The 11,428-nt window shown below is 49.6% G+C and overlaps 3 protein-coding genes across 3 annotated transcripts in view; 1 reads left to right on the top strand and 2 right to left on the bottom strand.

Annotated features, from left to right (window-relative positions):
* The window catches only part of LOC125952138 (pre-mRNA 3'-end-processing factor FIP1), a 2,643-nt gene extending 1,128 nt beyond the window's left edge, over positions 1-1,515 (bottom strand). Inside the window, exon 1 of the mRNA XM_049681438.1 lies at positions 1-1,515. This exon is cut by the window's left edge and continues 615 nt beyond it. Within this exon, the coding sequence (XP_049537395.1) occupies positions 1-1,421 (1,421 nt within the window). The 5' untranslated portion in view covers positions 1,422-1,515.
* A 397-nt stretch (positions 1,516-1,912) lies between these two features.
* LOC125952162 (uncharacterized) lies at positions 1,913-3,000 on the top strand. The gene is made up of 2 exons (XM_049681473.1): positions 1,913-2,108; positions 2,179-3,000. The coding sequence occupies exons 1-2, from the start codon at positions 2,085-2,087 to the stop codon at positions 2,869-2,871; spliced, it is 717 nt and encodes a 238-aa protein (XP_049537430.1). The 5' UTR covers positions 1,913-2,084; the 3' UTR covers positions 2,872-3,000.
* A 115-nt stretch (positions 3,001-3,115) lies between these two features.
* On the bottom strand, positions 3,116-10,811 carry LOC125952135 (delta-1-pyrroline-5-carboxylate synthase). The gene is made up of 6 exons (XM_049681429.1): positions 10,355-10,811; positions 5,314-6,304; positions 4,998-5,239; positions 4,435-4,918; positions 4,077-4,358; positions 3,116-3,994 (listed from the first exon to the last, which is right to left on the bottom strand). Exons 1-6 carry the CDS (start codon positions 10,466-10,468, stop codon positions 3,735-3,737), a joined length of 2,373 nt encoding a protein of 790 aa, XP_049537386.1. The 5' UTR covers positions 10,469-10,811; the 3' UTR covers positions 3,116-3,734.
* Positions 10,812-11,428: the final 617 nt, after the last annotated feature.

The raw sequence follows: 11,428 nt of genomic DNA, 5'->3' as shown, positions 1-11,428 counted from the left end.
CCCATGTTCGGTGGCATCATCGGAGGTCCAGGTGTGAGCGTCTTGATGCCCGATGGTTGCCAGTTGCCATTATCATTGCCCCACTGACCTTCCTGCATCGGATCGTAGTAATCGGAGTAGTCAGGCTCGGGATGATAGAAATCTGGTGGTCCTCCAACAAATCCGGGTGGACCACCCATGCCCTGGGGATCGAACTTGTTGCTGACGACCGTCCGACTGTACTCGCGCCGATCCGCTGTCATCACCTGAATGACGTTTTCCTTCGGCTGGCTGGGCATTCCCATCATATCATCGCGTCGACCACCGCCACCCATAGGGCCACTACCCATCGGTCCACCGGGACCACCACCGATGACTTCGATCGGTCCGTTCATTTTCCGCGGTCCCATTGGACCACCGCCGCCACCACCACCACCCATGGGTCCACCGGATCGTCTCATATCGCGCATCATGCCCATGTTCATGGGTTGGGCCGCTTGTGGATTGTTGATGGTCAGTCCCGCCATTCCCACGCCGCTCTCGTGCTGCCGCATACGCTTCTGCCGCTCACAATAGGCCCGCCACGTTTCCTCGTTGAAGCCATAGTTGAAGTAATCGGTAATGTCCGCACCCGGTTTACGCCACGGCTTCTCATCCAAGGAATCGATACTGTACTCGTGAGCCGGCACTCCATTGATCGCGCCAACGCTTTCGAATTCCTCGATATTGAACTTGCCGGCCGGTTGCTTCGCCTTGTCCGTGGCGCCGGCCGCATTCGTGGCTGCCTGATTCGGCATGATGGGACCGCGTTGTTTAATGATGTTGTAGCTTGGTCCGGACTTGATATCACCGATCACGACGTTAATATCATCGTCCTCGTCGCTATCGATGTCGCTCTCCATATCGCTCAGCATTCCCTTGCCTTTGTCCTCCCCGGCACCGTCCGTACCGCTCTTCTTCTCTGTCGCATCCGCAGTCTCCGTGCCCATCCGATCGTCCTGTTCGCCATCGTCCATCGACAGTACTTGGTCCTTCTCCTTTTCCGCCTGCTCACCCTCCATGCCATCGACCTCCTCCATGGCGCTACTTTCCTCCATCATCTGTGAATCCTCCAGCAGTCCACCATCGTCGTGCGCCGCCTCTCGGTGCGGCCGCAGATCGCTCGAATCCATCGCATTATCATCGCACTGCTGCTCATGGCTAGCTAGATCGTTCTCGTCATCATCATCGAGTTCCGCTCCGGCTTCCTTGGATCCACGTCGCCGACCATTTCCGAGTTCACCCGCCGTTGCCTCTCGGGTGGTGTTGGACGAGGACTCTTCGTTCTCCACATCCCAAAGCGGGTTTTTGCCCGCGCCGCGACCGGCTCCAGTTTCTCCCGCCGAACCATCCTGCTGCGAATTCCCGTACAACCAGCTGTCCTCGTTTCCCTCGTCCGCCATCGTGTGCCACCAAAAACGTTCTTAACGCGCACGAAAAAGGCCGAAAATGTTAAGATTTTCCCACTTTTAAGACGATTTCCGCACTTTAACCTCAACCGGGCATCAAAACAACAATTTTCCAGGGGTGTAGCCCATTTTTAGCTCACACTGCCTATGCAGCAGAAATCGGTGGAGGGCGTTTTTCACCGGGGTCAGTTCGTTCCTCGCGTTTGCCGCATATTACGATCACTCTGGGGTGGTTAATTAACACGGAAAATACCAAAAAAGTGGATCGGAAAACCCGGAATCGGAAAATTTTCAACCAACAAAACAAGCGCGCTTTATGTTACTCTCGGCTTGAGCACGGTCCTTGTAAATGGGGGTTTGACGCTTCACAGTGCTGGTCGTTAAAATATGAGCATTGTATGCAAAAAAAGCAAATTTTTCATAAAAATTCGGAATGATAAATGGCCTGTGTAGCACTGTATTGTTATTGTTTTCTTCCGCTCGGTGAATTTACGTAAAAATGGGGAATTTTTATGTTTTTTGAACAATTTCGTGAATTTCCTTATAAAGACAAAGGTGATAAGAACAAATCCAAGTCTTTTGCTACTCCCGCCGTTGTTCGCTTTGCAAAAGCGGGTCAGAAAAGTGTAAAAAACGTGGAGAACCGCAGCGGGAAAGATGGAAAATTCTCATTTAAATACGGTGCGGAAACGTTGATTTTCAGGGAAAACAGTGCATTAACACTTGGCTTGTGATCTGGTCTATTTTGCAGGCACACATGTACGGCAGAAGGGCCGAAAACTGTGTGAAAAGTCGCCGTTACGACGACGCCATCGAGAGCCACCGAAAGGCCGTGTTTCACCTTGAGGAAGCGCAGAAAATCAAGAGCTCACCGAAGGTCCATGAATCGTTGCAGCTGCAGCAAAAGTACCACGAGAAGCAAGTGGATTTGCTGCAGATCAAGAAGCGCCAGTACGAACGGTGTATGAAGGCATTGGAGTATCAGAGGCGCAAGAATCCCGAGTATCTGGCGCAACAGAACGATCGGCTGGACAAGTACAACGAGCTACAGGTTGCCATCTACCACAATCTGGATGATACGGATGGGCTTCTGGAGACGCTGAACAAAGGCGAGTCAAACGGTGCTAATGGTAGCACGAAGGCGCTGGAAGAATTGATAAGCCTGAACCATTCGCTACATATTCTGATTCAAAGAATGGCCCAAAATATCGACGAATATGCGACGGAGAACGAGACTCTGCGGGAACGGCTTCGTTGCTACGAAAAAGAAAAAGAAGGAGGTGGTCCCCTAGGGAACGTTGAGACAGCAGCCAACGGGTTGAACAAGGGTCGACACATCGAGCTACCGAAACGGGAGGACGGTGCCGCGACAGATGATAATCTGGCTGCTCTAGCACCGCTGGAAATGCCCGTGTTCGATCTGTCCGAGTTTGATAATCATTGAATGATGTGGGTTACGTTTCCTCGTTTCTGCTACAATATTTTGTATGCTATGTGATAACACTACTTACAGTAGGGATTGGAAGCTAATCAGTTTCATCATGATGTAAATATTTGATACTAAAAGGCACTGTGTTAATGTGGGTTGGGTTACAAATTGTGTTTTCGCAAATAAAAGAAATGTTCCGTTTGAAATTTTCAATCAACTCCCATTGGTTCATTTCTGCAATCGCGCCTAGAAACACCGATGACCGATTTCATTTCATGTACTTTATTAATTCCATTTTAAACCTACAGATCAACAAAAACCATTTTACCATATGCTAAACTACCCTCGATGGCCCTTAAATTTATGGTGGACTAATGGAAACAGTTCTGTTATTGATAAAATTAACCAACCATGTATTGGCCGTGCTGCACTAGGTGTTGCCAATTGGAAAACAGCCACCATTCCGGGACCGGGATGTGGCCAATAATTTATTGCTTGCTCATTAGCGACGCGGGGATGTGTATTAATTAAAGTTTTATAATGTCACCTCTCGGTAGCGCACATCTCCGTGAAGAACTGCCGAATCGACCCAATGGCTCGAAGGTGATTGCAAAGGGATGTAATCGTAATGCAACTCCCGGTTGCTTTAACCAATTTTCCGATATAAAAAGTATTACGTTCTGGACCACATTTCGGCACGCGCGGTCACGGTAGGGAGGTAATTAAATGAGTTTATTCGATTGTGTCCTCCGCTGTACGCTGCAGCATTCAGGACGGCAATCAATGAGCATTAATTTGTTTACTCGGTGAACACAGCACCGGCATGTTGGATGGAACGGAAACTGGAACTGGCAGTGGACTGGTGTCTGCCGCAACGATTACTCGGTAGGAAGTGCCTGGTGCAACCATGCTCGCGTTCCATCGGTGAACTCGGACGCCGCATGGTCGACACCGCTGAGAATCCATTTGGTCGTAAGCAGTCCTTCCACGCCGACCGGTCCGCGTGCATGGATTCTGGCAGTGGAAATACCCACTTCCGCACCAAGTCCAAAACGGAATCCGTCAGCAAAGCGGCTGCTAGCATTGTGGAACACGCAGGCACTGTCTACGTTGTTCTGGAAGTATTTGGCCGCGTTTGCTAGAAGCGTCAGGGACAAGGGATTAGTAGAATAAAAAGATTGCCTCATTCACCTCTATTTGCAGCCGCAGCTGCAACTTACCGTTCTCGGTCACGATGACATCCGTGTGGCCACTACCGTACGTGTGCACGTGCTGTATGGCTTCCTCCAGGTCTTTCACCATTTCTATGCTGCACTCCAAAGCGCCGTACTCAAATTTGAGCGATTTCGCTTGTGGTGGGCCAAAGGTGAGGGTTTGGCTTAGCTTGGGACCCGAGTTGATCTTAACGCCCTCCCGTTTCAGCATGTTGCATACGTCCGTAAAGAACGAACCATCCTTCAAGAGTTCCTCATGGATAAGCAGGGTTTCCATTGCGTTACAAGCTGACGAGGAAAGCGACAAAATGGTAAAACATAGCTCGGGGAGCATAGCAAAGGGCCAAAATACAGTTTCACTTACCAGCTGGATAGTCACACTTGGAATCGCGGATGATCTTGAGAGCCTTATCGAGGTCAGCTTCCCGATCAACATACACATGGCAGATACCTTCGGCGTGCCCCATCACGGGAATATGTTGGGCCTGCGTCTGTATATTGCGTACTAGCTCGCTGGAACCACGGGGAATGATCAGATCGATATGCTCGTCCATGGACAACAGATCGCTGATTTCCTCGCGCGTCGATACCAGCGAGATCGCATTGGAAGCACCGGTGGCAGCAAGCGACTCCTTCACTAGCTCCATCAGTGCACGGTTACTGTGGGCAGCTTCTTTGCCACCCTTCAGCAGCAGACCATTGCCCGAAGCTATCGCCAGAGCAGCGACTTGGGGCAGTGAATCAGGACGGGATTCGAATATCACAAGCAGTACACCGATCGGTACGGTGACTTGCTTCAGCTCCAGACCTTCGGCCAACTTGGTACGCTTTACCACACGGCCGACATTCTGATGGTTCAAAAGTGATCGGTGTTATCAGTTTAAAGGAAATGGTGAGAGTTCATCGCATATCGCCGCTCATCCTTACCCTATGACTATCATCGGCAATCTGCTTCAATCCTACCGCAAGGCTTTGCAGTTTCGATGCGTTGAGCGAGAGTCGAGACAGCAAGGGTTTCGCAAGACCAGACTTCTTCGCCTCTTCCAGATCCTTGGCGTTGGCCTCCAGGATCTTATCTTGACGCGATATGAGCAGCTCGGCCAGCGTGTTAACCGCTTGGGCGCGTTCTGTGGCCGATAGGTTCTGGAGGATTCGACTGCCACTACGTGCTGAATGGAGAACACGAAAGCAAATTACTCGATGAGCGGAATGCTGTAGCCGCTGACGTCGTCGTATTACTTACCATTCTCGGCCAGCTGCTCCACGGGAGTAGCCTTTTCTGCGGTGGATTCCGTGAAGAATGTACCCACCTTTCGGCCAGTTAGAATGTTTTTGATCGCCTTATCCTGATGACCGTTGCAGATGACGACACTGACACCACGGTCGAGTGCCCAGGCTGCAGCACTGACCTTGGCATTCATGCCACCGGTTCCCACCTTGGACTTTTCGCCGAACTTCACCAGATCCTTATCACCGGTATTGTACGTGTGCATCAGACGTGCACCATCCTCCCACGGAGGCTTGTTGTAGATACCGTCCACATCCGACATCAGGATCAACAGATCGGCGTGAATTTCCGCCGCCAGCAGAGCGGCCAAACTATCATTGTCCTTAATGCGAATGCCTCGCTTCTTACCGGTCGCCGACAGTTCCTGGTCAACGATGAACATCGGTGGTACGACGGCATCGTTCGTGTTGATAATGGGCACAATGTTCAAGCTGATGAGCTCCGATAGCGTACTGAAGAGATTTTTCCGTGTCTCGTCGTTGTAAAAGTCCGGTTCCGTGACCAGCACCTGCGCAATCTTGATGCCGTACTGGCCAAACATCGCATCGTACAGGGACATGAGACCGGACTGACCGACGGCAGCAGCCGCCCTCGGTTCCACCATCGTGCCTGCATCCTGTCGAGTGTGATCGGTTGGGGACAGCGTTTCGCGCATCGACAGCGACATCAGCAGTTCCTGTGTGAGCTTTTGCTTACCAAAAGCAACGGCACCGCTTGTGACCATGATACATTCGCGACCTTCCACATGATACTCGGCGACCTGCTCCACGATCGAGGCCAGCCGACCGAGCGCGAGACCATGTTCGTCCTCACGAGTAATGACCGCACTACCCAGCTTCACCACCAAGCGACGGGCGTGCTTCAGCTCGCTGCGTTCGTGAAATGTGTTCTGTTTGCGCTCATGCAGACCATGCAGTGTGCGGTTCACATTTTTCGATTTATTAGCCTTAAAAGGAAAACGATTGAATCACATGAAAGTATTAGGATTATGAACATATGATTTTTTCCTTTATAGTTCCTACTTTATAGATGTTTGTATAAAAACATCTTAACGCATGCTCAAAGAACGGTGTTACTTTTAATTCCTTAGCCAATAGTATGACGGCACTCCAAGATAAATCTAGGCATTGAAATTTTTTTCTTTTCTCATATAATCTCTTCTAAGAGAATTTATAATCCTAACGAAGATCAAAGGCCGGGTACACGATTGGAATTAAAAATTTAAGCAATTTAAAAGATAGCAGACCAGAGCAGACCAGACAGGCAATGCTGCGAAACCAAGTTTTCTTCAAAAAAGGGATGCATTAAGAATTCCAAACCTTGTGCGATCAACAGCTAATTTGAATAATGTATCCGGAATGGGAGAAGGTGATTCGAAAAGGAAAAAAAGTGATCGAAAAGGATTTTTTCCGGTCACTCCAGGCACTTTTGAACTGCCCACTAGCATCCTACCTGCCGAAACAGCGTATTGGTATTATCGAACATTAAGGATCGCTTGCCTTAACGCCCTACTACACTGTTCGACGATTGAAATTCCGTGCTCGTAGCGTAGGATACAACCTACCGATAATAGGCCGTTGGCCATATCGCCTTAGCTGACCCCTCCGGAAACAGAAGCTTTCGATAGCATTGGAAAACAATCAAAACTTTTTTCATCGCACCAGCATCGGAGGATTCGCCGTGATTTTGGCTGTTGGCTTCGTTTTTTTTTTCGTTTTTTTTGCTTGCATCGAAGCCGAACGGCACAGTTCTGCCAGATAACTTCTTGCCTTTGTACGTAGCGAGGTGAGTTCCGTGGAAAAACTTTGTATTCAAGTAGTAACAGCAGCAGCAGCAGCAGCAGCAGCGGCAACAAGCTTGCTGCTCGTTGAGTTTTCCTTTCATCGGCGAACGCCAACCTTTGGAACCTTTCTTCTTTTAGCTTTATTCGTTGAGAAAAGCTCACCTTGCAGGTTCATCCTAAGGACAAGAACACGGTGCAAGAGGGATATCTGATCGTGCAACGTAATCTTGAGGAAACCACTTTTCCCAGGCAGCTCATTACGCTTATCCGTTGGCCATTTCTTATCGAGCACATTGTCTGTTTTGCTTTTTCTTTGCTCTTTCTCACTATGTAACGTTAAGCCATCGGAAACGTTTAGAGATTCTACTAATTAGCTTCAACTTTCGAAAGGTTTCCCCAAAAGCTGGCCCGGTGGGCGATGAACTTTGTTTTAATTCCAGCATCGAACGAAGGAAAAAAACGCTTTTCAAATCCGTTAATCCATCGCCACACGGACAAAGTGTATAACTTTCCGTGATTGGCCCCATTGGACCCGATTGTTTTAGCTAGTTGCTCGTTGCGTGAAATGGTGTGCACAAAGGTGTGTGCAAAACGGTGTGTTTGTGACCTCAACGAAAGGGCATGCCGAGCTAACAGCTGGCGATGATCATTTTAAAGCTCGGGGATTCGGGAAAGTGGATAAAAGTTAATTGGAAAATTGTCCACGGCTTCCGCCCAGTGGTTTTCGTTTTGTCACGAAAGTTAATTACCGCCACTGCAGCGTTCAACGTGGCAACGACCAGCATCATCGGCATCGAAGCAGAAGGCGATGGCTGCAAACCCCTCGCGGCGACGGTGACTCTTCTAGCGTTGCCTAGCTCCGCCTGTGGTTCCTCCTTTTTCCTGCATCCCACCTGCAGCATACAACTACTGTGATTGCACTCTACACAGCCCTTTTGCACTCGGCTTTTGGGGTCCCGGAGTACTGGAAAGCATGCGGAAAGGTCCCCCCCCTCCCCGTGCCCCTCTCTCACGCGTCATTGTGGTGGGCGTTGATGGCGGAAATTATTTTCATTATTATTTGATTTTTCATTCTTTGCGAAGCATATTTTTCCGCCTAGCGTTCAATAGGAATTTTTACGAACCAATCCGCTTCCAACCATTCCATTCCATAGCCGTCCGCTACACTCGTCGTCACAAGGCTGAAGCTACAAGGGAACTTCGCTGCTGGTTTGATGTAGTGTGCAATGCCACAATGTCATGTCACAAAAAGATTGAAATTTTATTGGATTATCCGTTTGACCGTTTTCCACTAGGGCTTCTGGAGCTCGGATGCACAATTCTATTGCAAACATTACAGCCACGTCGGACACAGGTGCTGTGGAACAATTTAATGTATTGTACAATCGTGTAATCTGATCAAAAGTGGTTAAATCCATCAAAGCAAACTGCGACCGTACAAAGGCTGGAGACAGTTTTTCATTTCCTATATTTGCTCGCAAAGTATTGTCCTCGTGAGTAGTTTCTCATCATATTGATCTAAGATGGCCATGTTTGTTATGGTTCGAGTAAATGTTGCAGGAGAGAAGATTTTTTTAAAACACTGTTATGCTCGTAGCTTGGGGTTCCATTAGCAATCCATATAAAACACACCCTGATACAATGGGTTGGACTGCCATGCTTCGAATGCTAGCATTTGTTTGAAGTTTGAGTATGGGCGCAACCACAATTAGGTTTACCATTGCCTCTCTCGAGCTGGAAACTACATCAAACATACACCAGCGGGGACAATATTCAACAGGCATCAGGGCAACAGCAAATGCCATTGCTTATGCTCGAATAGAAGCGTTCACAAGAGCATCCTTATCGAGTCGGTTCCGAAGCTCCTGCGGGCTCCAAGGTTTTAATCGATTCCCAACATCATGGAACCAAATCAAAGGTTACCATCACAGCGCAATCGAGCAGAATCGGGAATCAACAAGGTCTGCAAACGTGACTTACGAGTGTGCGAGCGTGTGTGTGTGTGTGTGTGTGTCTGAGAGAGGCCACATGCGCCAAACAGGATGGCGTTAAGGAGTTGGCTTCCTGCACGGAGCCGGCCAATGCTAAGATTCTGCTGAACTGATACGGGCTTGCTTCGCATTGGCAGTAGTAGTGGTTGGGTGAAGGGTTACTTGTTTTGCTGATACCGATCAGGCTGTTTCAGAAGGCTGAAGAAGGGTAAATGGGAAGGGGGTTCACTATTGAACGGTTCGAGAGGTTGCGGTCGATAAGACATCAATCCGTGCGCAGGGATGTTTTCAATATAATTTCAAATCAAATAACATTCCAACATCAAACGTGTCGTCCAACGTCCAACATCATCGGCATCATGATGCTGAGCTAAGCGTGTGGGAACACAAACAGCTGTCACTCGGTTCGGTTCCTGGATCCGTTATCAGCTGGTCCAAGTCCAGCGCCAGCGGCAGCACCAGCAGCAAGTCACCTGCACCAGAGGTGTGGTTTGGTACGATCTGGACACTCTAATCGCGGCCAGGCTGACTAGAAACACGAGAAACTCATCGATCGCAACCGGGATCAGCCATTTCGCAGACGGATTACATGCCGGACGCTCTCATGCCTGCCTGACCGGCGAATCTCGTGTAATTGGTGGATGCGATTATTGGCGTGACCGTATCGTCCGTACCAGGTACCGGAACCGGTGGTGTGAACCGAGTTTGATACTAATTAGCATGGATGTGTAATCGCGGTGATAATATATATCCATCACCGGTCGCCTGCCAACACTCTCCGGGGTGCATGATGTACTACCGGATTCAAATCGGATTAGCTCCCGTCCCGCTCGGGGATTTGTTGACGTCCACACACCCGAACGCACACACACACACTCTCGGTCGGTAATCAAAACCAATATTCAGCACCAGCGTGTAACAGTCGGCAAGTGCGATCTGATTGAAAATTTATTCAGGCCATTTAAGGCCACTGCGAGCGCCAATCATTTGACGCACAAGCAAGGTTATCAAGGGGAACGAACACACAGAGCGATACAGCGGTAAGGGGTTACACGATTATGAAAGAGAGCGTCTCATTCGCTTTCTTCCTGATCGAAAGGCAAATCAGCCAACGACGAGGAGCTCCATATGGAACACCATCATCGACCGAGCCGAGTGGCCTTTTGATGTGGGTCAGTCTGACGTCCGACGACGCTGGCCACTGCCAAAGCGAGGCACTTACCTGTTGCACCAGATAGGAGCTAAGGCTGGGGCTACCGACGACGGTAAAGTTTCGCTTCGGTAGGAAGTTGCTGGAACGCCGCAACCGTGGTACAACCGCCCGGAGGTAGCTCATGATGATTACACCTTCCTGTTGTTGTTTTTGTTGTTATCAACGTTGTTGTAGTACTTGTTGCTGTTGTTAATGTCGTGTAGTCGTCGAAACTTGACGCCTGTTAACAGAATACTCTGACGTGGATGTTGCCTAAATACGTTTCCTGCCTTGCAGTTGGTAGTGGAGTGAAGTTTTCCTTCTCGAACGAAACGATCTGTTATACCGGATGACGAATGCCTTTCACAGCATTTTCACGAACAAAAGCACACACACGCACACACGCTAACGCAGCCTGCAGACCGGCCAGTCGATCCGTACCGATTCGTAGCTCGCTTACAACTCGACTGATCGCTACCCGGTCCCGTGGCTGAAGAGGAAACTTATTTCCGCCATTCTGAGCTGTTTCTGATAGTTTACTTTCACAGCCACTGCCAGCCAACCAGCCAGCTGATAAGTGATCGAGAGTGATGATCGCAGGCCTTGGGAGGAGAGCCACCAGGCGGTAGCGGCATCTTCCCGGCGTTATCAAGGCTTTTTGCTGCCTGTTGATGGTGCGGCCTTTGGTCTCGCTCTACCACACAGGGGGCACCTGATAATCGGGAATGTTTTACTATGTTTTACACATTCGCGCCTCGTTGCTCGCACGCGCCACATCGGCACCGGGCCAGTGCAGGATGTCGCGATGTGCCGAGTCCGAATCGGAGACAGGTATACGATCGTGTGTGGAACTTTGTACCCGCTGGTCATCCCTTGAATACAACCCTTGTTTTGAGGGAAGGTTTTGGGTTCACAAGTCTCTGTGGCAGTGAAGGTCTAACCGCAGGTATGGCCGTCGCATGCGATGGCAGGAACGAACTGGTTGCTGGACCGCTGATGATCCGTAGCGATGCTCTCTCTCCCTGTGAACCGATGACGCACGCACGCCTCCCCGGAGTGACGCATTGCGTGTGTGAAGGATGTGTGCAAGCGGCAGCACGCCAT

The sequence above is a fragment of the Anopheles darlingi genome, chromosome 2 (genome assembly GCF_943734745.1).
Source record: "Anopheles darlingi chromosome 2, idAnoDarlMG_H_01, whole genome shotgun sequence".
In the NCBI taxonomy this organism is placed as follows: Eukaryota; Metazoa; Arthropoda; class Insecta; order Diptera; family Culicidae; genus Anopheles; species Anopheles darlingi.
Note: the sequence above shows the minus strand (reverse complement) of the source record. Positions and strands in the feature narration are given on the sequence as shown.